Source organism: Manacus candei, unplaced genomic scaffold (assembly GCF_025592945.1).
Source record: "Manacus candei isolate 608988 ecotype Guabito, Panama unplaced genomic scaffold, ASM2559294v1 h1tg000107l, whole genome shotgun sequence".
Classification (NCBI taxonomy): Eukaryota; Metazoa; Chordata; class Aves; order Passeriformes; family Pipridae; genus Manacus; species Manacus candei.
This window is the reverse complement of record NW_026138155.1, coordinates 102,551-127,205: the sequence shown is the minus strand read 5'-3', so window position 1 is coordinate 127,205 and position 24,655 is coordinate 102,551. Positions and strand designations below refer to the sequence as shown.

At 46.9% G+C, this 24,655-nt stretch overlaps 1 protein-coding gene across 2 annotated transcripts in view; it reads left to right on the top strand.

Annotated features, from left to right (window-relative positions):
• The first annotated feature begins 3,600 nt into the window (after nt 1-3,600).
• Nucleotides 3,601-24,655, top strand: part of FRAS1 (Fraser extracellular matrix complex subunit 1) — a 98,971-nt gene continuing 77,916 nt past the window's right edge. The window contains exons 1-2 of one of the 2 annotated variants that reach the window (XM_051769420.1): nt 3,601-3,937; nt 6,156-6,187. In XM_051769420.1, coding sequence (XP_051625380.1) covers nt 3,859-3,937; nt 6,156-6,187 — 111 coding nt within the window. In that variant the 5' untranslated portion in view covers nt 3,601-3,858. Of the gene's footprint in view, nt 3,938-4,211; nt 4,318-6,155; nt 6,188-24,655 lie in introns of those variants that run through there. The other variant, XM_051769421.1, reaches the window with a different exon arrangement.

Here is a 24,655-nt window from a genome sequence, read left to right as displayed (position 1 = left end):
TGTTTTTCCAAGAAGGTTGCTCAGATATGTCTGCATGGAAGTTCTTGTAGTTCCCATCTGAAGCATTTGGCTGCTGTCAGTCAGGGAGCTTGGAATGTTCCTGTTAGGCCACAGTGATAAATTATGGATTATGTGGGGTGCTTTGCTCAGAGTTTGATCAAAAAATTCTCTTCAGGGGTGTGGAGGAAAGTTTCACACTGACTAAGTAGACTTGCTGGGTTCTATGTGGAAAAAGCAATGCCAGTACACTTGGGTGTCCATCTGAACACATTTTCCCTCCTTCCTTTGTTCTGCACAAGTTTAAGTTGTAGAGTAAAGCTTTTTTAGCTTCCTAATACTGATGTCTAGGAATTTCTGGTCTGGAGCACCAGTTTGAGAAGATAGGTAAGGGTAAGTAATTAAGAAGAAACTTTTTTGGTTGTTTTTTTTTTTTAATTACTTCAGATTTGTGGAGTTTTTCTCCTTTACCCTGTGCTTTAAATAATTGATTGTACAGGTAGCTAGTGGTTGTGTGCTGGCAGGTCTAGTCCATGAGCAAAGGTAGTCACTTAATCAGCCTGCACAAAAGGCTTGATTACTTCTGACAAGTTTTATCTGGATTTTTTTTTCTAGTGAAAAGAAAATTAATCATGTTGCATAAGCTCCTCATCTACAGCCTGTCTCCCTTCATTAGCTCATGTACAGCATCCTCTGCAAGTACATCCCTCATCCTGCCACCTTTTTCCTGCTTGGAATTTGTGCTGAGGACGAGCAGGAAACGTGAAGCCACAGGGATGTGCTTCGGGACCTAGCTCTTGGTGCATCCCAGCTGGATCACCAGCAGGTGATCAGCATTCTGAATTTTAGCAAAAGGTTGGACACTGTTTTACAGGAAGGCTGTTTCACCCTGAAGATCACGTTTTGTGCCTGTGTGTAAGCCAGGAGTGTCTTTATTACTAAGGGATTACACATATAAGGGATATTATGAGGCATTACAGTGGATATGTGCTGTTTGTGACCCCAGAGGAGCAGTGTGAAGGTAAGTTACCTCTTGGTGTGGAGAAGCAAACCTTGTGATATCATTTGCATAGGTTTCTTGCTCTCTTCTCTTCTTTTGGCTAATTTCCAAGGCTTTAATACCCACTGTGGAAAAAGACCTGCCCTTTTTGGTGGATTTAAAAAAGTGATGCTTGAGCATAAATATGCAGGTGAGCTTAAATCGGAAGCTCTCAGACTGCTGAGTGTGCTCTCAAAGAATAAAAGTGTGTGGAATAACAAAGTTCCTGCAGAGATCTGCACTCGGAAAATTCGAATACAGTGGGAATACTGTAAATCTGGCCCTCCAGAAGTCAGGGCAGCAAGAGAAGTAGCTCACGAACTCTGCAAGTTTTCGGGTGTAGTTCTGAATACGTGCTGCTAAATGCTAAAGGGATAATGCCCCTGCTCTGTGTGGTACTGAAACAGTGTTGTACGTTGCTGGCTTCTAGAAATCACAATTTTAGAAAAATTTTATCAAAAAAGAGAATGCTGCAGTGCCTTCGTAATGCAGATAATGTACAGTGGCTTTTAAATTTTTTTTTCATCTGGAGCTGCTGTTATTTAACTCAGGAGAGGAGCAGGAGATGAGCTGGGATTCATGACGAGAGCACACAGAAACATTTGCCCAAACAAGGAAGAAATTGTCCTGGAAGCACGTGTGCAGCTCTGGGGAATGCAGGGTTTAGGCTGACACAGCCTCAACCTGGACTTGTACGGGAATTCATTGCACTCCAAAAAACTTGGAATCTCTGTAGGTCAAACTGAGTTCACGAGGCTTTTGCTGTGAGTTCTGCCACGGAGGTGAGGTTGGAAGAGGAGGGCGGGGATGTTACAAATGCCACATCCAGAACTAGCAGGGGTGAGATGTTTTTAGTGCTGAGCTGGGCATTCCGAGTGATTAAATATGATGACATTTATGTCCTGCAGCACCGTTGGTCAGTGTCAGCTCCAAGACTACTTGGAAAACTCGGAAAACTCCAGTCTTCCCAAACTGCCAGGTACTGGGGGATGCTGGGTTAAGTTAAAATACTACTGTATGCGGTGACTCTGCAGTGACATATTGTTTGGGTCACTGGCAGGGCTGGACAGGGCTGTGGCACTTGGAATGATTGAAAGATGGATTTTATACGTTAATGAGTTAATGAACCCTCTCTGTACTCGGCTTTTACTATTTCCACCCCTTGTCCCTTGCTGGTGCTCCTTTGGGTTTGGTCAAGTTGTCCTGAGTTTCACTTGAGGAATTAGAAGGGAATAAGGGCCTGTGCATTTCTTCCTTTCATCATTTCTGCCGTATCTGAAAGGAACATGAAACACTTGTTTGTATAGTGCTGGTGCGTGCAGAGATAGTTGTTATGTCTCCCTGCTCCTATTTTTATAAAGAACAACCTCCTGCTAATAGCTAATGAGTATTAACTTGAGAAACTCATCATGCAAATCGCTGCTTGGATCTTGGAGCCGTGCCAAGCTGCACATTTTGCATCTCACATTTGTTGCTGGAATTCCAGCACGGTGATTAAAGGCATGCAATCCTGAAAAAAAAAAAAAAGGAAATCTGACCTCCAGCTTGGAGTTCAAGATGGTAGTGTTCATTAGGAAGTGAATCAGAACTGAACAGATGGAACTACCACGAGGAATTATTATCAAATTGAGCTGCCATCGTTGCATTTAATCAGGAGATGAAGGCAGCAGCAGCCCAGCTCTGTATGTGGGAATTGGGATACTGCTATGAAACAGGAACACTGAAATTAGCTGGGAAAAAAAGATGATTTCATTCATGGACTGGTAAAACTAAGCTCACTTTTTTAGTTCCTTTCAGGTTGAGGCTTTGGCTCGTAGCAGTTTAATGGCTGTGACTTCCAGTGTGAGTCTGGTTTTCTTTATCCTCAGACTTAAAGGAGCCCACTTTTCATTTGGAAAAGTTGACTCCAGTATCTTCTGTTGGGTGTGCAGTGCTGGAGGGGTGAGAGAGGGAGTTTTTCATGAGTGGACGTGGCACTGTGTGTGTGTTGAGGTGCTTAAAGCAAGAAAACGCTGTAAGGGGAACAGTTTAGCCTGGGCTTTGGTCGTTTTTCTTAATTTGAGTGCTTGATTTGTGATTGCTAATGTTGGAGTCTTCATCTATTCCATGGATTTGCTCTAGAAAGGCAGAGCAAAGGAGGTGACACGGCAGGAAGAAATGGACAAGGCAGTGACAAAAGTACCGTCGTTTCCCTAAACAGACCCTGCCCCTTTGTTGTACTTCTTGTTACAATAATACAAACAAAACTGACAGACACCCAAACACAACCCCTGAACAGCTTCAAACCCACGGGGAGAGGGTGACCTTTCCCAGGCATCAATGTGCGAGCCAGGCTAAAGGCAGCGGGGCCAGGTCCAACACAAACACGCTTGCTTTGCCTATTCCCGGTGCTGCTGCGGCTGGGACAGGTTGTGGGATCGCTGGAGGCCGTTTCATCCGCAGGGAGCTACCGAGGAGAAGGAGGAGGAGGAGGAGTATGAGGAGAGGCTCCCCTGGTCCCCCCGCGCAAGGTGCGGGGGAGGAGGAGGAGGAGAGGCTCCCCCGGTGCCGGGAGGAGGAGGAGGAGAAGGAGGAGGAGAAGCTCCTCCGGTGCCGGGAGGAGGAAGGAGGAGGAGGAGAAGGAGAAGCTCCCCCGGTGCCGGGAGGAGGAAGGAGGGCGCCGCGCTGCCCGGGGCGGGGCGGGGGGCGGGCGGGCTGCGGCGCGGAGCTGCCGCTTTGTCTGCGGGCAAAGTTTGGCGGCGGGGCGGGGGCCGAGGCGCTGCCCCGGCACCTGCCGAGGGGCGGGCGGGCAGAGCCCGCTGCGCTGCTGCCGCCGCGGGGCCATGGGCGCCCCGAGCGCCACCTGGGCCACGCTGAGCCTCCTCGGCGCTGCGCTGGCCGCCGCCGCCGCCTCCTCCTCAGGTGAGTCGTAGCGCCGGGCGCGTCCCCGTCCCGCGGGATTGTCCCTGAGGAGACACCCAGGTCCCAGCCCGCCGTTTCCCGCGGGGTTCGGGTGGGCTTTCCCCGCCTCCCTCCATCCCCGCTCCCCGGCCCCGGCCCGGGCGGGGGGTCCGCCTCCGCCCCACGCCATTTTGGCGGCCTCTCCTCAGGCGAGGTGAGGGGCACCGGGGCGAGGCGGTGCCCGTGCCCGGCCCTTCCCGCGGCTCTTCCCCGCCGGTGGGTGCCCGGGAGCGGCCGTGGAGCACCGGGGATGGAGGAGCGTGTCCCGCCTCGGCCGTCGCGGGGCTGCTCCTCACTCCGGGCAGGAAGGCAGCGCAGGACAGCAGGGAGCCAATGCCCAGGTGAGGGGGCTTGTTACCCCACAGGCGGCTGGTGAGGGCTTCGGTTGTCCGAACCCACAGGAACCACCCCGTGCCCGTGCGGGAGGGGGCACAGAGCCGGCCCGCAGCCCTCACACGCCCCACGGGTGCCGGTGTCCGTGGGCAGGGCTCGGGAATGCTGTGGTGGGAGCTGGGCATTGCCTGGGATGCGTGAGGGGAGCTGCGGAGAGCGGGCACCGGCCGCCCGCCTTCCCGTGTTTTAAGGAGGATTCATCTGAATGGGATTCAGTTGAATTCGGCTGAACGCGACTTGCTGTGTGTGGATGTCGCTGCGAGGGTGCTGGGGGGGACACCAGGCGTCGGTGTCTTCGTGGTGTTCTGGACAGACAAGGTTATGCGATGCTGCCACTCAAAAGCTGCTTCAGTGTGTGCGAGGCAGAACCATCATTTGCAGGGACGTTTTCAGGTGTGCTTTGCAACAGGTGTCGATCACCCTGGGGACTGGGGGTTGCGTGGAAAATGAGGGCGCTGTAACAAGAGTTGCTCGACGTGTGTGTCATGTCCTTGGCTTGCTCACGGTTGGGAATAAAAATCAGAGGTATTTAAGGATTTTCCAAATCCTGCAAAGTTGGGTTGTATCTTAGTCTCCCCCTTGGTAACTTGTGAGGGAGGGAAAAATGTCTCTGCCTTCTCTGGAGAAGGATTAGGCTTTGTGAGTTTGCTTTCTAGTCCTGTATAGTCCTTGTTCTGTGCTCTGGCCCCGGAGGGGATGAGCACACTGATACTTTTAAGGAACTATAGCTGTGAGTGAGCTAAAAAAAAAAGCAGCCAGCCCACGGGGGGTAAAACATGTGAGTTGTGCTGTTTTTGACCAACTGGTATTAAGTTGTTCGTGGCTTTTTGTCCCCACATGCCTCCCAACAATATGTGACCTTGTGTTTTGCACTGGATTTTGAGGTGCAGCTGCACGATGAACCTTGAAATTATCCTCTCTTGCCAAAAGGAAAGCTATCTACTGAATTTGAGAGGCACATGATTGGGCTCTTGTGGCTCATCTTGGCAAGGGAAAATAATTCCCAGTGGTGCCTCCATGGTCTCTTGCAGCTGAGCTGAAGACGGGCTCAAAGGAGGAGCTTTTGGTTCGAAGCAGTGTTAGCTCCCAGGTTTTCTGTACAGATTTGTCTTATATGCATTTCTTGGGAAAGAACACTCTCTGACAAGGAAATTCTTACTTCTCCGGGGGGTCCCTCAAGGCAACCTTTCCCGCGTTCTCTTTCCTTTTCATCTCCGGGTTTCTTGGGCTGCTTCTGGTTACACATTCCTGTCACGTTTTCAGGAGGCAGATCTGTGTAGTTGTTCAAGAACAACTGTTTTCCCAGCAAATCAATGGAAGAGCTGTCATTCAACTTATTCCTGGTTTTGTTTCCTACCCTTTTATGTGATTAGTGAAGTAGAATATGCAAAGTGTGCTTGGATGGGCGCCTGTCTCTCTCCCTGGCTCGGAGAACCTTTCTCTCAGCCAGCAGCGAGGACAGGGGAGTCTGAAGCAAGAGGAGCCCCTGTGAGCTTGTCCTGTTGTGCATGGAGGAGTGATTTAGGAGTGGCAATTCAGGCTGGCTCTTCTCACCATTATTTTGGCAGCCTCCCCTTTTGTATGTGCCTTGTCTGTGCCTCTCTTGAGCCTGTCGCTTACCCAGGGGTTGCCCAGCTGGCCCCAAACTGCATTTTCCTCGTGGCTGGCGAGTGCATGGCTAGAGGTGGCTGCTCAGCGCTGCTTGTGCTGTACCAGAGCAGGTCCACTGGGGAATGTGCTGCTGTCACTGGTTTCTAACCTGTTTTATTTTCCTCTGCTCCCTCAGGTGCCTGCATCTACCACGGCCTCTTATTTGAGGTAGGTAAAAGCTCACACGTGTTTTGCTGGGGAAAGGTTTGAGAAGGTGCTGTTGAACTTGAGTCTAGTCCTTGATTTTTGTCACCCCTGCAACTGGGGTGCAGGTCACAGCTCTGTCAGTCTGCTGGAAAACAGCAGGGGAGTAACTACTGCCTGTGTCTATCTGGGGTTCCTTTGGCCAGCGTGTGAAAAGATGTGATGTGGGATATTTCCAGGTTCTTGGAAGCCATGTGAGTGACAAATATCCAGTCCTAGGCAGGATGGAGGTGATGCTTTGTAAAATGTAATGCCAGGATGTGTGTTTCTTTCCCTGAATTAATGACAACAGCTCAACACCTTTTCCTCTCAGCTGGTCACAGTGAGCCCTGTGTATAAAGGTGAGTCTCTCCTTTATAAACCCAACATCTTTCCTTTTCTAGTGTCTCTCTTTGCGTGTACATAACCCATGAACGACTTTGTATGAGAATCACAGCTTTTAAGAATTTATGAGCAGTGTTTTGCTCTGTAACACTGGTCTGCCTTGCTTGGGTACTTCTGGCTAAAAGGAAACGGCTGAGCAGCTTTGTGTCTCTGGAATGCTTCTGGACCTGCCTCCGGTCCCACAGCAGGCTGGCTCAGGGATTTGTTAGCACAGGCAGGGAGGCAGCAGCTGTCTGGGGTTCTATTTCTCTTGGAGCAAGATGGGCTGTGTGCTCTGCATGTGTGACACACGGCCACTGGGCACTGTGGAAACAACTGGTGGCAGGGGTTTGCCCTTTGCCCTTCCAGTGTGGACTTGGGGGCTTGGAAGTTGTTCTGCTCCCAAGAGGGGAATTGCTGGAGGCGAGTGTTTTTGGTGGGTGGACTGGGAGGAAGTTGAAGTAGGCTAAATGTGTTTGCTCCCTTTAATGATGTACAGTGGAAGGTCTTGACAGCCACTGGACTGTTTAAAGATTCCAGCTGGAGTGAACTGGATGGCAGGACTCTTCCTGCTGAGCATTGCTGGGTTTGCAAGTGAGGGGTTCATGTCCCTCATTACCAAAGATGTTTATTCCCTTTTGTGTTTTTCTGATGTTTCATTTTTTTTTTCTCTACTCTTTCTTTCACTGCTGCTTTGTGTTTGAAATGCTGCTGTGGGTGTCTCTAGTATCATTTGTACGTAAGGACTGAGGTTATATTCTAGGTTAGGTCATTCCTGTTTGAAAAAACTTGCTCCCAGTATCCTTGAGTTGGTATTTATCGCTGTATTTAGTGAGGTTATTGTGTGTTTATTAATAAATGACTGCAGTAGTTGTCTTTAGCCCAAGAAGGCTGCTCTGCAGTAAACCTGGGGGCAGACATGAAGGTGATACAGGACACCTATGGCACTCACAGAGCTGGTCACAACCTCCAAGAGGAACCTGTAGCAACTTCTTTGGTGTCTTAGACTGTGGTTAGAAACACTGCTTCCTTTCAGTGTCTCCTCTTAGCCAGGATTTTTCTCCATGTTTTCGCGCAGAGGAGGCCACCAAGATTAGAGGGATGGAGCAGCTCTCCTGCGAGGAAAGGCTGAGAAAATTGGGATTGTTCAGCCTGGGGAAGAGAAGGCTTCAGTGTGACCTAATTGTGGCCTGAAGGGAGCCTAAAAGAAAGATAAGGAGGGACATTTTACAAGAGCCTGGAGTGACAGGACAGGGGAAAATGGCTTCATGCTGACAGGGCAGGATTAGATGGGATATTGGGAAGAAATTCTTCCTTGTGAGGTTGGTGAGGCCCTGGCACAGGTTGCCCAGAGAAGCTGTGGCTGCCCCATCCCTGGAAGTGTCCAAGGCCAGGTTGGACGGGGCTTGGAGCATCCTGGGCTAGTGGAAGGTGTCCCTGCCTGTGGCAGGGGTTGGGACTGCATGATCTTTAAGGTCCCTTCCAACCCAGGCCATGCTGTGTTTCTGCTGGGTTTTTGTAGGAATGCCGTTTGCCGCAGAGGTCTCTGAAGTCACTTGGAAAATCCTTGGTGCATAAATCAGGCATTTAAGTGTAGTGGTGCAGGCACTGCAGAGTTGCTCAAACTGTTAACGCTGCAAAAGTTCTGCATCTTGTTTGACTGACCTGGCTCCTTGTGCGTCCAGGGTCAGCTTGTGTTCATGGCTTTCCTCTGAGGAAAAACACCTCTCTGGGTGTGATTTCCACCTGTGTGGAGGTGGTTCGTGTTCCTCCCTCTGGCTTCACCTTTGAGGGAGTTTTCAGATCCACACAACCATCACAGCAGCTTCCTTTACTTAGCAAGGAAGAAAATACACGGTGTTTTTTCTTAGCTGAAGGGCACATTTGTGCCTCTCTGAAAGTCAGGGTGTGTGGGAGGTGTTGATCAAATCCACAGCTGGCTTGTGCCAGGAAGAGTTTTCAGCCCTGGGAAAAGGTGAGTGGAACACAGGGCTGTGAATTAAGGTGGCTTAAATGGCAAGTGTGACTTGATAAATGGCCTGATGGCTGTTAGACACTTGAAAAAGTCCAGCTGAGCAACCTCCAGGACACTTTCGTTTTGTCCTTGCTAAAACATGGATGTTGCCTATGGCACCAGCTGCTGGTAATGCACATAAGGATAAATTTCTGCACTGACATATTCTTTTGGAAGTTTTCTGAGACACAAATATGGCTTTCTTTTAACACTATAAAGCACTAAAGAAGCTTTTCTGAAAGGAAATGCTTTTAATCTTGGAGTTGGAATGAAAATTATGAACAGAATAAAAAGCCCTAACTTAATCCACAAAGTGTGAGGCAGCTGCTTGCTCAGCTTCAGAGCTGTTTTTTAAGTCATTTGGCTTATTTAGCTCATATCAGTGACAATAAACCAGTTTGAAGTATCTGATGTGACCGACTGCACATCCTTATTCATTCAAGTATCCCTTTAAATCTGATAAATTCGGTAACATCTCGTGGTTACCTGTGTACATTTAGTTGTCAGAAGTTTAAAGAAAGCCTGATTTGATGCTTTTTAAATCAAATTTCCATTTCCATCTATAGCTTGTGCTGGACAGAAATGAGAGGGGAAAGGTAATAAATAAAAAATGATGGGTTTTTTCCCCCAGTTTTTAAGTCTCCCGCTGCAGATAGCTTCTACTCTGAATAAATTTAGTGGCTATGTAAAATAAATGTTAGCAGGTGCAGAGCACTTCTGGATAGGGAACATTTCAAATTAGCAGTGGAAAATGAGCTTCATTTCAATTTCTTCAGAGGGAATAACAAGTTACTACTGAAAAATGAGATCAGAAGTGAAGATTTCAGTTGAAAGGTTTGCTTGTTAACTCTTACAGTGGTCAAGATGCTTTTGTTTTTAAATAACGTGATTTAAATGCCACTGTTTAGCCTGGGGCTACATCCTCTTGGTGTACATGAATGCTGTGCAGTTAAGGTTTATTAATATAATAATGAGATGCTTCTCATGCAGCAAATCTCTTCTGCTCACGGGTTTCAGAAAGCTGGGATCAACTGAGGCTCCAAAATAAAAGTGCTTTTTGAACCAAGCGTGTGCTGCACGTGTGTTCTTTCTTTGTTTTGCTTGGAAACAGCAGTGAGATGTAGAGGAATGGGGGTGAGCTCTCGATTTCCTGGGACCAGGTAAAAGAAGCTCAGGTGTAAGGTAAGGATTTTTCTCCCACGGGTGGATTCTTGTCCCTTGATCAGTAAAAGAGTTGGTTTTCATATGAAACAATCTTTCTTTTTTATCTTTGTGGTTCTAAATGTCGCTTTCTGGTCTGAGAAAACGATCCCTCATGTGGTAAGGACCCGGAGCACGGCATAGCTGGGAGTTGGGATGTTCTGGAATTATCACACGTTTCCTTGCAACAGCTTGGACCCGCTGAACACCGATGACACGCAGTAAAAACTGGAGGATTAATTATGTTATATATCACAGCAGACAGGGTCTGATGCAGTACATACCCCTGAGGAAGGACTCTTCCTTGCCACATTTTCCGTGAGCAAACAGCGACGGACACAAGTGGTGAGAGATACATTGATGCAGCACCAGCTTTGTGTGTCTGGGAGCTGGGCACACTCCTGGTATCTCCAGGTGCTGCTCCCTGGGAGTAGCTGTGTCCCTTTCCATGAGGTGTCCAAGTAGGGATGAGGCAGATTTTCCTGCATCAAGCACTGTGCCTTAACCTACCCTGGTGCAGCTGAAGCACAAAGCCAGTGTGTCTCGGCTTACCCTGAGGGTGTTTCTCTGCCCTGCTCGCCCAGTGGGCTGCAAATACACTGAATTTATCATCCACTTCCCTCCTCTTCAACCCTTGTGGTGTCTGTGGTTTCTCACAGCACACTCCCTGGTCAGAAGTCATTCCTTTTCCCTCCTTTTTTTGGATCTCATATTCCAGCAGTCCAGGGCCCAGCAGTAAAGTCATGGTCCTTCTCAGTCATCCGTGTGTGTTTAAGAACAGTGTTTGGCCCCAGAATCCATGGGATGCTCTTCCCAAGCAGTCACACATAGTGTTTTTGGCAAAAAGAGGTTCTGAAACAGCTCCTCTTTGCTTTGGATGGCACAAAAGGTACGTGGAAAAATTGATAAACTCCAAGAGGCAACTCTGGGGGTTGTGGGGCTTTTTGAGCTTTAATTGGAGACTCGCTGCTGTCCACAAGGACTTTTCCTTGGAGGTGGGAGTGTCTGCTGGCTGTAGTGTTCTGCTCCAGGGGTCTTCCCTCTCTGTCCTCCGTCCTGGCTGGTGAAAGACTCGTGCTTTAATCTCCCCTGTGTCATGGGAGGTGATCTGGCATCGGCTTTATTTGGAGATCAGGGTCTTTACAAGGGCTGCCCTGTTCCACATTTTCCATTCCAGTGAGCTCCCGGATGGTGGCTGTTCAGCCACGAGCACTGACTTAAGTAGATGATTAACATTTAATGCCCCAGTTAGAGGAGCTGTGTGCCAGAGCCTTGGCAGGAGATGTTGGGCTCCTCATGGATTCATTCACCAGGACGACAATTTCGCAATTACGCAGCGTTTAGAAATTTCACAGGTCATTGTGCCTTCCGTCTTTCAGGGTGCATTTGGAGAGCTTTCTTAGGAAATAATACCTTGTAATTTGTCTTTTACTTTTTCTTTGTAAATCCCCATCATGCAAAATCTCTATTTCCTTTGCTTGGTCACTTCCTCATTCCTTCCCTTTCCTCAACCCTTTCAAAACCTTGATCAGGATTCCTGTTTACATTTTCTCCTTAGAGGAGGGGCTGTGATGTCTGATGAATTGATAGGAAAAATTATAGAAATCAGGTTTTGCCAGTGGAAAAAGCATATAATGCACTTCCAGTCCCTGTGAGACAGCAGGTTCTTTACACATGGATTTCTTCTGGATATGTGAATACAGGATGGTTGTGTTACTGATGTCTCCTAGTGGGGAATCTGAGTTGTTTGTGACTGTTTGATTGGATCTAATAGGTAAAACCAGAAATGATATGAAGAAAAGGAAAATAGCTAAGATAACTGAGGAAGATGGATCCCCAACTCTTGTTGGCATTGACTGGAAATTGGGCACTTTGCTCTGTACTAGTGCTGGCACATTTGCCAGCCCAAGATGTGTTTGAGACCTTGTTCTTCATCCTCAAAACATCTTGGGTGAAGAAATTCCGAGGAACTGAATGTCTCCTCAGGCTTTTGAAATAGATTATTTGTGTTCTAATCCGTCATAAACCTTAGGCACTGGTGTCTGGACAGTGGTCCCATGTGGAATTTATCATCTTCCAGGTTGGTTTCACTGCATTTTTTCCCCCTTTTTTTTTCCTTCTCCTTAAATAACTCCTGTCCCCATCAGAAATGCAGTTATAGTTAAATTAATTGATTCAGTGTTGTCCAGAATAAATCATTCCCTGAGCCTGTTCAGCAAACATCAGCTCTCCAGTTGGTGCTGTTCTAACTGCTGAATTCACAAGGAGCCCAAGATAATCCTTTCAGGAACACAAAAAATCCCAAATCTGAAGCTCTCCCAGAGGGGAGCACTGATTTCACGTCAGCACTCGGACCTGTCAGGAAGTGGCTGCCAAGAGCCGCGTGGGGCTCAGAAGTTTATGGTGCCGGGATGCTGGTATTTCTGCCAGGCATATTAAACAGCTCCCGGTGGGAATGCAGGCAGCAAACTTCCATTGGGAGACTGCTGTAGTTCTCCTGCTGCTGTGGTTTATTGTTGAGCCGTAGATTAAGGAGCCCCGTTAGGATAAAACACCGGGTTTTGTAATCACCGCAGCGGCTCCAGGATCATCCCGTAACGAATCCTCTGATGAACCCCGGGAGCTCAGCATCCAGAGCATCTTTGTGTTCCCAGCTGCCATGCTGCAGCTAAAGGAGAGTCCTGGGCTCTGTGTTTCAGAGGATCAGCTAGGGGAAATAACCTCTCCCTCCTCCCCCAAAGGATAAATCTCGAGCACGATTCCTTCCCGGATTAATTTGAGTAATTTTAAGCCGGATGTTTCGTTCCTCAAAACAAAACAGAAGAGTAGTTTCCCAACCTGCTTTATGTGTTTTGTGGAGATCAAAATGAAACTTCTTGCAGGCTCAGAACTGGGAAATGTTAATTGAAGTGTAATAAATTTTCAGGGATGTGGACAGGAGCTGAAAGTCGGGGTCTTGCAGTGAGATGGCAAAGATAGGGAACTTGGGGTGGAGGCAGAGTTGTCACTACTGACACGCCGAGAGCCAGTGCTCAGTTAGGGGGTGCAGTAAATCCTTTCATCCTTTGAGCCTGGAAAAGTGGTTTCAGGGGAAAACATGAGCAAACTTGTTAGCAATTTCTCTCCACATTTTTTTTGCAGTTTTATAGATTCCTCTGTATATGCAAAAAGCCTGATCTTCTGTTGTACATAAGAAGTTAGTTTACTGTTGAATTCTCAGAGTAAGAGTGACTTGGTACATTTTTATTGCAAGGGATTATTTTTTCTGTTGTTGTTTTGAGAATCAGAATTTTAAGTGTTCCATAGGTCTGGTTTTAAATAGGAAGCACTTAAAAAATTACATCTACTCCTTTCTATCTCAATTTCCCAGTGAAAATGTGGGATCACCGTGCTTATGGAAGGGGAAATCTAAAAGTGCCTCCATCTGCCATTATGTGGAAACCTCCCAAACTAAAAATTAATCATGTACTTCCATTAAGTGACATAAGGAATAGTTCTTAAGTCTCTTTTCCATGAATTTGCCTTAATACTTTGATTCTTCTGAGCAGAGTTAATTAAGATGACACTGATCCACTGTTTCTTTTGGAAGGTGATGTGGCTTAACAGCCCTGTGTATGTCCTGCTTTGGAACTGTGCAGCACAGGGTTTCCCTTAGTCGTAGGATCCTTTCCAGGCAGTTTCAGAGGGATTTGCTGGCTTTGGGAGAGTGGTGAGACCTCTGGATCTCCTCACTCTTTGGAGAGGAGTGTGCTGGAGTTACCACGGATCCATCCATCTCCTCTGACCTCATTCTGTGGGAGAAGATCTAAGCTCACAAGATATAAGAGTGTCAGTTCTCCTTCTCGCTTCAGGCAGAGAAATATCTGTGAGATCAGAGGCAAGCCTCTTGAATTCCCTAGGAGAAGGCGTCATCCATGATATTTTTTGCATCTTAGGAGTGGGCTGTGCACTTGTGATGCTTTTCCTTGTCCTTTTATCCACTTGGCATTTCTATCTGGTGAAATCTGGCTGTGGGTACCTGCTGTGTCCAGGCTGCCAGGAGCATTGATTTGTGATGTGAAGCCCTCTCAGCACCATTTTTTTAATTATTAACATGATGCTCATTTCCCTAATAATAATAGGAACTGTTAGTGTCAAAAGTAAACTGGGAGTGGTGTTTTCTACACAGAATGTTTCTGCTGGGCTTTCACTGCTTGTCAGCAAGGTATCAGTTCTTGATGCTTTTGAGCCCGTGGCTTTGTTAAGAATGTGCAGGATTAAAATCTAGCACAGGGGACCCCGCAGCTGTTCGTTAATATCCGATCATTTCCCTCCTTTTAGTCTTGCATGGGAACGTGGGTTTTGTTCTGCAGGTACCAGCCAGGGGGCTGATCCGATCTTCAAGGTCATATCTTTTCCTCAGCGTCCTGTTTACACAGATGCCTTCGTTAGCCTCTGCAAATAGCTGCTAAATCCACATGTTGGGGCTGGGGGGATGATAATTCCTCATCTGGCAGCTTCCCCGAGCAACCTCCTTCTTAAAATCAGCAGCAGTACTGTGTGAGAGGCGCAGTGAGGTCTCTAGACTTAATATTTTTAGTGCATTCTGCGTGATGCCAGAGTGTTTTTAACCTCTGCTGAAGTCATTTCATGCTTCTGTAATTCATTGGGTTTTCAGTGTATTTATAGAGGCTGTTTTTTCGAGCACTGCAGCAGAAGTGATGGGAGCATCTGGTTAAATCCATCACGTCTTGTACAACAACCTCTGAGCGGCTGTTTGATGAAATAGAGGGAAAATAACCTTGGTAATTGAGCCTTTCCCCCTTTAGATGATTACACCAGTATTTTGAAGGCTTTAGATATTTAATATCGTTAGAGTGCCATAAGTGTCACTGAAACCACATCAGTCAGCAGTGACATCTGAAACAACAGAGCCGCGTCTCAGCTCACGCTCAGAGATGTGCTGATGTGGAAGCAAGAAAGCTGTGATCTGCTGGGATAGGTATTTGGAAACCTCCCTGAGATGGTGTTGACAGCAGCATCTGTGTGGAGTGACAGAGCAGGGCTGTGTGAGGAGCGTTGGGCAGGTCACAAAAATGAGGAATATCCTGCCTTGTGCTGGCACGGAGAACGGATCTCGTGCTTAATCTTTCAGCCTCCGGAAAGTGATGCCCGAGTGATTTGGGTGGGGTTTGTAGGCTTGCCAGTTTGCAGCGTTGCAGAGAAAGCGGAGGTGAGGCCAGAGTCACTTATGGAAACACGATCAGCACCTTTCTATTTGGGGAGCCCACATTCCTTGAGCCCCGAGCTACTGTAAGTGCTGGAGCTGCTTTGATGTCAGTGGAGCCGGGCATTTTACCAGCTGAGCACTTGACCCTGGCACTGGGTTGGTCACTGAGCTCATTTAATGCATGAGGCAGGGCTGCAGACACTGGTTTACCAGCTGGTGTTTTCCAGGGAGAGCACGGATTTACCTTTAACTCCCCTTGCAGGAGATGTGGAGTAAACCCAGCTGCTGCTCTGTCTCATTTTCTTACCTCGTCTTAGTCCTACAGGTGAAGTTCTGGCTCCTGTGAGCCAAACCCCTGCGTGCACATATAAAGAACTGATTTGGCATTGGATCTGGGTGTTTACAGAGGCATCTGGCGTTGAGGAATGTGCTAAAGCAGATGAGATTCCCTTCCCTTGGCCATCTTCAGGCACCTTAATCCTCAGCTATCCCGGTTGGGAATGGCAGTTGCCTTGTGTTACTCTTGTGCTCATTAACCACTTTTGTGGGCCAGGTTAAAGTGAGGGGTGGTGGGAACTGCTTGGGACATGTGTTTTTCAGGGTGTCTGAAGGTTGAGGTTAAGCCAGACACAGCAGCATCAACACTTGTGTTAGGTTGGGGGTGTCGGGGATTGTGTGTAGAGGGAGACTTGTGGGCTTTTGGTGTTCCCCCTCTGCCTTTTTTGGGACCATCCATGACCTACAGCAGCGTGCTGGGCTGTGAGTTACCCCACACTCTGCATTAATGCTGGAGCAGTAGTTTCAGTGGGGTTACTCTTACCTAATCAAATGTGCTTATCTGGGCCTCCCCAGGCGCTTGGAGTGTTGGAAATCCATCCACACTTTGCCTCTGGCTTCCCTGGGAGCAGCTCCCGGCTGTGCTTTATGTTCATGTCTCTGTTCCCTGGCAAGGCAGTTGCTGTGGCTGCTGAGAAGTCAAATGAGGTCCTTGACTGCGGTTTATTTTTTGCTTGGCACAGTCACTTTGGTCTCTAGGAAGGTAACGGTCCCCATGTGCCTGAAGGAATTGGAAAATGGTGTTTTAGGATTCCAAAGAAAACTGTATCCCTCCCCTTCATTTCCCCTTTCTCTTAATCATTTTATAGAGACTTCCAGAGGATTTTCTCATGAGCTTTTGGCCTCCTTGTGTTCCAGTTGGTACTTTATTGACCACATTGTCCACACGAAATGAGAGCAGTGCAGTGGGACTGGTGTGCTGGAGTCTTTTGTTATCCTTAACACAGAAAGTAAAAATTCATCAGTGACAAGGGCTTTTTTTCTAGAGGGAAGTTCCTGGGATCTTTCCCTTCTCCCATTCTCTTTTTCCTATTTTCCGTTTTCATGTGAGCAGGTACATGAATAAATAAAAGTTCCTGCAGGCATCATCATTTTTTGCACTGCACTTTAAAACAGCTGTGCTTACAGAAACCTGTTCCCGATTTTGTCACAGACTGAGGGAAGGAAAAAGCCTTTCCACTGTTACCTGTGGACTTCACACCTTCAGTGAAGGCCAGAGTGTAAGTCCTGTAGGAGAAGACAGAGCAACAAAAGGGCACCTGCCCTGAACCTTTGAAGTGTTAAAAGCAGGTGTGCACCTCCTGTGCCAAGCTTTTGAGGAAGGTGTGTGTGCCCTTTAAAAAAGAACAACAACTTGGAAGCTGATCAAAACAGTGGTTGGTTGTATTTTTGTGCCCTTAGGTTTCCCAGAGATTTATTTTCTGCCAGATGTTTTGCTGTTTATTTCGTGCGCGCTGAAATGTGGGTGTTGGTAAACGCAGTGTTCTGGGTAGTTCCTTGGAATAGCATTAAAGAAAACCAACCAAACCCTAGAGAATTTAGCAAACAAAGGAGGCTGTGCGTTTTGTTTTCAAAATGATGTGTATTTCTTTCAAAGTTTTTGGTTCAGTTTTTAGACCTGGTCTGATAAACCTGTTAGCTTTGCTGTGGTTGTAGCTGAAGCTGTTTGGGAGAGAAGTGAACGCTCCTGCCCTCCCAGCAGCCGAGCAAAGTCCCAGCTCAACTGGCCTTTCTGCTCCCAGCCTGAGGTTATCTCTGTGACAATCACGGGCTGGCACTTGTTTGTGCAGGGACTGAGGGGACCCTGAGCCCCTCTGGGCCTCCCGAGCTCTGTAACGCACAATAGTAATTATTGGTAAAAGTTGCTGAGGGCAGAGATGCTTCATTTTGTTATCTCCCTTTGAAAGTTTCTTTTTAACTCCATCGTGATTTCCTCAGAGCAGGACACACCTTCCAGCCCTAAGGAGAGGAAATCTCATTTAAGTGAACACTGTGGAGAGGTTCAGAAGCTCAGGGCTTGCTCCTCCTTGTTTGTCCCAGCCAAATTGGAGCACTGGAAATGCAAAGCTGGCTTTGCTTTGGAAAACAGTGATTTATGGTGTGGAGTCAATAAACATGTTTGCACATGACTCCTTTGGGAAGGCAGCTCAGGAACCTACCAAAAAAGCACTCCTTCCTTCTGATCTTGCCCCAGAGGCCAGGGCCACTTGCACGTTTTTGTTTCTGTTCCCAAAGAACTGGCTGCAGGCAGAGATGGATTAGAGGAGAAATGGTCAGGGTCTCCAGGCCTTCTGATCCAGGGGAAAACCCCCCATACACTTAAGTATTATTTCCAAAAAACCCCTCCATTAATATATATTTGCATCTGAATACAGGATACAAACATCCTGGCTTTTATTGGAAATAGTGTGGCTGCAGGAGCAGGGCAGTGATTGTCCCCCTGTGCTCGGCACTGCTGAGGCAGCTCCTCAAATCCTGGGGTCAATTTTGGGCCCCTCGCTACAGGAAAGTCATTGAGGGGCTGGAATGTGTCCAGAGAAGGGAAGGTTGCTGGGAATGGGTCTGGAACATGAGTCCAGTGAGGAGCAGCTGAGGGAGCTGGGGGTGCTCAGCCTGGAGAAAACGAGGCTCAGGGGGGATCTTGTTACTCCCTACAACTTCCTGACAGGAGGGGGGAGCCAGGTGGGGATCGGTCCCTTCTCCCAGGGAACAACTGGAAGAATTTAATAAAGCTGTGTAGATGTGGCACTTGGGGACATTCTTTATTAGTGCTGGGGGAATGGTTGGACTCAGTGATCTTAAAGGTCTTTTCCAACCTCAGGGATTCTGAGATTCTGTAAAACCTTTTGGGTGCTCCTGGTGTGTTGATGCCCAGGTGGTAAGGGCTGATATAATTCCCAATATTAGGGGCTTACGGTTCAGGAGGAACAATGTTACATGAGCTGGGTATTTGGCTTTGCTGTGACAGCTGTGGGAGCATTAATCTGACTTTTCACTGTTCATTTGGTGGAGGGATGCGGGAGGATGCACGAGGATGGAGGGATCCAGGAGAGAGTCATGATTCCTCATTACTAAAGACTGGAGCTCTCTCTGCATCAGTTCTCAAATGGAAAGTTAAGGGGTAATCTGTAGAAGGCTGCAGAGGGAACAGAAATTATTATAAATAAACCTGTTCTGTCCATAAGAAAATGGAGTAGCCAGAAAATGAAACCTAGATAAATCCAGCTTAGGAACTAAGGAGACTTTTACTGTGAGGATAGGAAATCATTGGGAACAATTTCCCGAGATGTGCTATGAATTATTTGGTATCACTGGAAATCTTTAAATCATGGTTGGCTTTTTTTCCCCCCTGAACGTTATACTTTCCTTAAATTGCAGCTTTTGGACCAGAATCAGGAATTCATCTATTTATTCAGCACAGGCCTCCTTGCATTACAAACCAGGCAGGCTGGGTTTTGGTGTGGAATCTGTGGAAGCACAGTGGGGTAGAATTCGTCTCACCTGCTTTTTCACATCACACTGAAGGGGAGGCTGAGGGGATTTTGTCAATACACACAGAAATGACCAATTTATTTGTGTGCTGCTTTATAGCTTGCTCTGGGAAAAGGGCTGGGAAAGACAAAAGGAAAGGAGAGAGGGAAAGGACTCCTGGTAACATCCAGCTGATTTACAGCCTTTCCCTGTGGGTCTTGTCCTCCACCGACCGGGGTGAGTGGCCAGATGAATGCAGAGGAGTTGTGATGGCATAAAACTGATGGGAAATCAGAATTATGGAGGTCATAAGCTTGTAGCACATTAGAAACCCAGCTTGCAGGAACAAGCTGTGCAGCATTCTGGCTCCTGGGAGGATTAATTACAGATGGTGGCTGTGGCAGCTAAATCAAGTGCCTCTAATGTTGTGTAAACTTCATTAAACAAATGCTGTAGCAGGGCTGTAATCTATGAGAGATGGGATAGGATGATGAGGGTAGAAAAGGAAAATACTCCGTAGGAAGTTAAAAAAAGAATCTTCAGTGTCTAAATCCACTGAAGCAATTTCTTCTACCTCTCATGCTTTAATGGTAGAATTTTAAACCGCAAGCTTTTAAACTTATTATCTGGTAAGCCTGAATTAATGACAACTTTCTGCTAATGTCTGCTAAATTCCTCATTGTCAGCAAATCCTGGTTTATCTGATATGATAAATCCTTCCTGATATTCTGCCACCACGTGTATTTGATCATTTCTTTTTCACTTGTGGAAACCGGAGAGGAAGGAACACAGACGATCAACTTGATTGTCGCCGCTATGGTTGGTCATGGTACAGGGTTTGGTTCTGACTTTGGCTGCAGGTTCAGCTTTCAGCCTTAAAAGTTAAGCATTTCTGTAGGTTGATATCAGAAGCGATGTTATCTAATTTAAAGAAAAGCCCAAGAAATGCAGGTTCATGCAGCTGTCACTGTAACGTGAGGGTGTCATTTCAGCTCTCACCGAGTCGCAGGTACCCGTGTGCTGCTGCAGGAAGGGGTGCTCACCTTTTCCCCTGCAGGAAGGGGTGCTCATGTTTTCCCCTGCCTCCCCCGGAGGCAGAAGCCTGAATCAGGGAAAAGTGACTAATTCTCTGCTGGTGGAGCAAGTTAAATCTGCTCAGCAGAGAGTCCCGTGAATGGCAGTGCCATGGCTGGGAATTAGGGCACCAAGGAGGACGGGTCTGGGGGGAGGGTTCACAACAGAGGCCACGGTGGGATTAATTCATCTGCAACTTTGTAATTTCATCCTAAGCAACTCAATTACTGAGGTAGGGAGGAATTGAAAGGCCAATTAAACGAACTGAGCTTTTGCTTTCCAGACAGGGAGAATTAACCGGGTTGGAAAAGCCAAGTGTCTGCTTTGAGGCACTTCTTAGTGGCCAGTGAAACACTTCATGTGCTCATTTAGTTCGGTTGTTTGTTTGGGATTGGAAAGCTGAGATTGCGTTAAACATTTCTGACAACAGATACTCACAGTGTGTCCCTTTACCTGGGGGATAGGTTGTCCCTAAAGAAGCTACAGGAGATCTGATACCCGAGGGAGATCAGGAGGCTGAAGTTGGCTGTGGATTTCGGGATCCTGATAGCAGTTTGATTCTTTTCTCCTCTGTTTTAGCTGTACAGTGGCTCCCAAGCTTTGTGAAGAGTCATCTGCATACAGTGTTTTTGGAGAGCAACACTGAACAATTTGTTGCATAAATTTAGACTCAGGAGCTTGACTTTACTTACCTGTTTTGGCAAATGTATGTTTTTAGGGGAAGTGCTGGAATTTTTAGAACTTCTCATGAAATGCTGCAAAATTCCTTTTGCTTTCAAAGCTGTTCCCCTAAAGGCAATCCTCAGTTCTGCTCTATGAGTGCTTCTTGAAGTAGGAAGCACAACACAGCAACCAAATGCTGCCTGTTCTTTCCTCACTTTCTCCCTTTTCCTTGGGAACGGCTGGGGAAGTGCGCGTGTGTGTTCTATGCTCTGTGTATGAGTAGTTTTACAAAGCTGATGAGTGGAGTATCAGTGGGATCTCTGTTAGCTCGTTTTTCAGGAAGGAGGGACATGGCTTTCCTCAGATCCCGAGCTGGGCAAGCGGCCAATCCGCTGGAGCACCAAAAATAATAAAATCCTGCAAGTCCAAACCCAGCCGAACTGCCAACGGCTTGGAATGGGGCTGAGCTTTGGCCGATGTGAAGATGATCTGGGTTTTTTTCAGGCTTTTATCCCTGCAGCCCCTGCTTTGGGACAGGTTTTGTGTTTCCAAAGCAGGATTTTCTGTTGGACGAGACAGGCAGGCGGGTAACGTGTTCCTGCAGCTCAGAAGGGAACGTGCCTATAAAATCCTGTCCCCCTGTGTTCTGCATTCAGTTGGCAATCCCGGTGGGAAGGTTTACAGGTGGCATGCCCAAAGCCACTTTGCAGTCATGACAGAGCTGCAAACCCATCTCCTGTAGCTCCTGGTCGGTCCTGCAGCCTTCACACCCGTGGCCTTGAACTTTTCCACCCAGGCTTTTTATGGCCGTGTCATTTCTGTGCCTGCGTGCACGAAATGATGAATTGTTTTGTGGCTCCTTTCCCGAAAGAGTGAGGGATTTTACCTTCCTCCTGGCTCCTTGCTGTTCTTTAGGTCTGCAAAGCCTTCTAAAGAAAATTACCGAGGTTGAAAAACAAATCCTTTGTTTGCATGTGCAGGAGATAATTATGGTTTGAACGATTGCCTTTTCCCTATAATCACTGCCTCCCACTTGACTTCAATAAACATCAAGGGCAGAGGCTCTTTTATGTGAGAAAAATAATTATAAATGACCCTAAAATCCCAAATTACAGGAGAGTGCAAGTTTTCTTAGCACAATTCCAGCAGTAAGTACTTTTTATACCATGGCTGCCATTTCTGCAGGATTGGAGTTGCTTTCGAATTCTGAGTGGTTTCTACATAAGCCATAATGATGGGATGGTCTTAATTGCCTTTTTTAAAAAGAAATATGTCTTTCTGTTCATGTATAGCTTTAAGTTTTGTTTTAGGAAACAGATGTGTGTGGAAAAAAAAAGGAGCTGATGAAAGATGGAGTAGTAAAACAACAGGAAGGAAGGATCCAATTGTGGGTAGTCCAGCAGTGCCCATGGACAGGAGGGAAAGACTGACAGATTCACATGGGCAAACATTTGGTGTCCTGCTTTTATTTTTTGTTTGCTTTATACCTAAAATGAGGGAAGGGCTGTAAGGATTAGGGGGAAATAGGAATTAAAAGCTACTTTAGACGTTGCCATTTCCTGAAGTATTTATTTTCCATGGGAGGTCTGTATCAACACAGCCCAGTCAATAATTTTCTGTGGATGCCCTGAAAAGCAACATGTACTGAAGGTGATTATTTTATTTGATTATTCTTTAGGTGTCTGTTAAATGTCTTATGTTGTGGGGGTATTTTTAGTGTTATTTTTCGATTCTTTTTAGAGCTGATAATGCAGTTGTGATGCACTGTTGGGAACTGGGTTTCTCCCTGGAGTGCCTTTGGATTCCCAGAGGAGAAGTGAGACTGAGCATGCAGGGTCCAAATGCAAATATCCAATTCAGCTCACTGCCCCTGCAAAACTGTAAACGTGGATTCTTTGGGAGGGTTTCCAAAAAGTCTCATGTCAGGACAGTTGGGTACTTTGGAGTCAGGTCTTTTTTGTCTTGCTTTAAGGCTAAATTAGTTTTTTCTGGCCTTCTGGGTAAACCTTGTCCTAATTTGCATCTCTTTTACCTGCTTTGGACTACGGGAAGCTCCAAAATGTCTCTAATTAGGGAGAGCATTGAAATGTAAAGCAATTAAAAACGGGTTGTTTTTGATGAGGTTTTGACACCAGCTGCTTGTGCTGGGAGTGTGATGTTCGAGGAGGAGGGAAGTGGATGTGTTATTCCATCCTCCAGGGAAGGAATAACTGGAAGGGTTTGATGGATCTGGTTAAGCCACTGGAACACATTTTTGCTGCTTTGGGCAGCACTGAAATGACTGTCGGCTCTGTGTTATTTTGTCCCAGCTCTGCGTGGCTTGACGCGGTGCTTTTAATTGCAGGTTCCTACAAGTAAGTGGCTGGTAGATAGCATGTAAAAGAATTAAATCCTAATGGCCTGAGCAGATGATACAAAGGCCTGCGACAGCTGGATGGATGGTAATGGTTCCCTCAGTCACTGTAGGTGTAAACAGGCACTTCACACACCATTTTCCCGGCAACTGAGCTTTCACTCCGCTTGTAATTGAAGGATTACTTGCCCTGAATTTAACCAGATGCGAAGCAGCACGGAGGGAAAAACCAGAGAGGGAGCCTGGACTGGCTCATGTGTCTGTAAAATGCTGAACACACAGAGATCAAGTAATTGAGACAAGCCAAGTGTTTATCCAAGGGCATTTCCAGTGCCCCCATCCTTAGTGGGACTGAAGTTCATTTTGCCTCGGGGGGAAGATGAAACAGAGGACTGCAGGCCAGAGCCTTGCTTTATTTTGTTTGTCTTGGGGGGGATCAAAGCAGGGCAAGGTGCAGCTTTGCTTTGTTAAGTGCAGGGTTTGGTTTGGATTCATTAGCTGGACTCAGGGGGAGGAGAGCTTGCCTGGATGAACACCAGCAGGAATGATTGTTTTGCTGGGAGAAGGAGGAAATCTAAGAGTGGAGTAAAGGGTTCCACAGGTTTGGCTGCTCCTCTCCGTCCCATAAAAGTGATTTGTGGGCATCAAGGGACATCCTCTCTAAGATTTCATTGAGTTTTGGCTGTTTTGCTGCAATTGCCCCCTATTTCCCGGTGTGGTTTGACCCTGTGACGGTGCAGGGGTAGAGCTGACACTACCAACCTGTTTATAGGATGGCCACTGAGCAGGAATGATCATCATTCATTGCCAACTGGCTGGAACAGAAGTGAAAAGCTTTTCTACCAGTTTTTAAGAGTTTCCCTGCTGTCTCCTGGCTTGGAATCTGTGCAATTTGCCATTACTTCAGAGCAGTGGACGAAGTATGAGTATTGTGTGTGACAGGCTGCTCCTCCTAGGACTTCCATCCTCCATAAATCACCTCTCTTACGCCTCTCCATAAAATTTAAATGACATCTGGAAGGAAGGGACTTGCCAGACCCATCCGTCTGAAATATTCAGGTTGTTTTGCATTACATTGGCATAGCTCAAATCCAGATCTCAGCTCTTGGGATGGGGCGTGTGACCAGCTAAAAATGAGGGCACAGTGTCCACGGGAGACGTTTTGGAGAGAAAATGTGATATTATTTTTTCCCCTAAGTGTGTTTGAGCTTGAGATTTTCTTCTGGTATCACACTGGCTGCTGTGGCTCTTCATTGGGAGCAATAACTGCTTGCAGTCCTTGGGTTTCAGGGGTCAGCAAAACTGACAGGTTTGGGTCTGCTTTACATTCTGGTCCATGAAGAAATTGTCTGTTGTCCAAAGTGACTTTCCTCTGAACAGTTAGGTTTTGGAAACAAATGTTTCCGCGAGGCAAGGTGGTTCTCTGGTGCACTTCACCCTGTTTTTCCTCAGAGCCATTTCAAGGCAGCACTGAAGTGTCATCTCCTTTCAGAGTGCCCTTACGTTCTGGGAAAGTTAAAAAAACTTAAATAATGAAAGATATCTGAATCTTTAATATCTTCAATTAAATAATGAAAGATAATCTGAAAACGTTGAAGAGATTCCAATAACGAGGTGGTACCACAATGGCAAAATTTGGATTTTCCTTTTGTCACAGTGTGACTTCCCAAAGCTGGGAAAGTTTTGAAAAGTGGCAGCAAGTAGCAGAACCCAAACCAAGTGGGAAAAGGTAAATGATGTCGAGTAGGC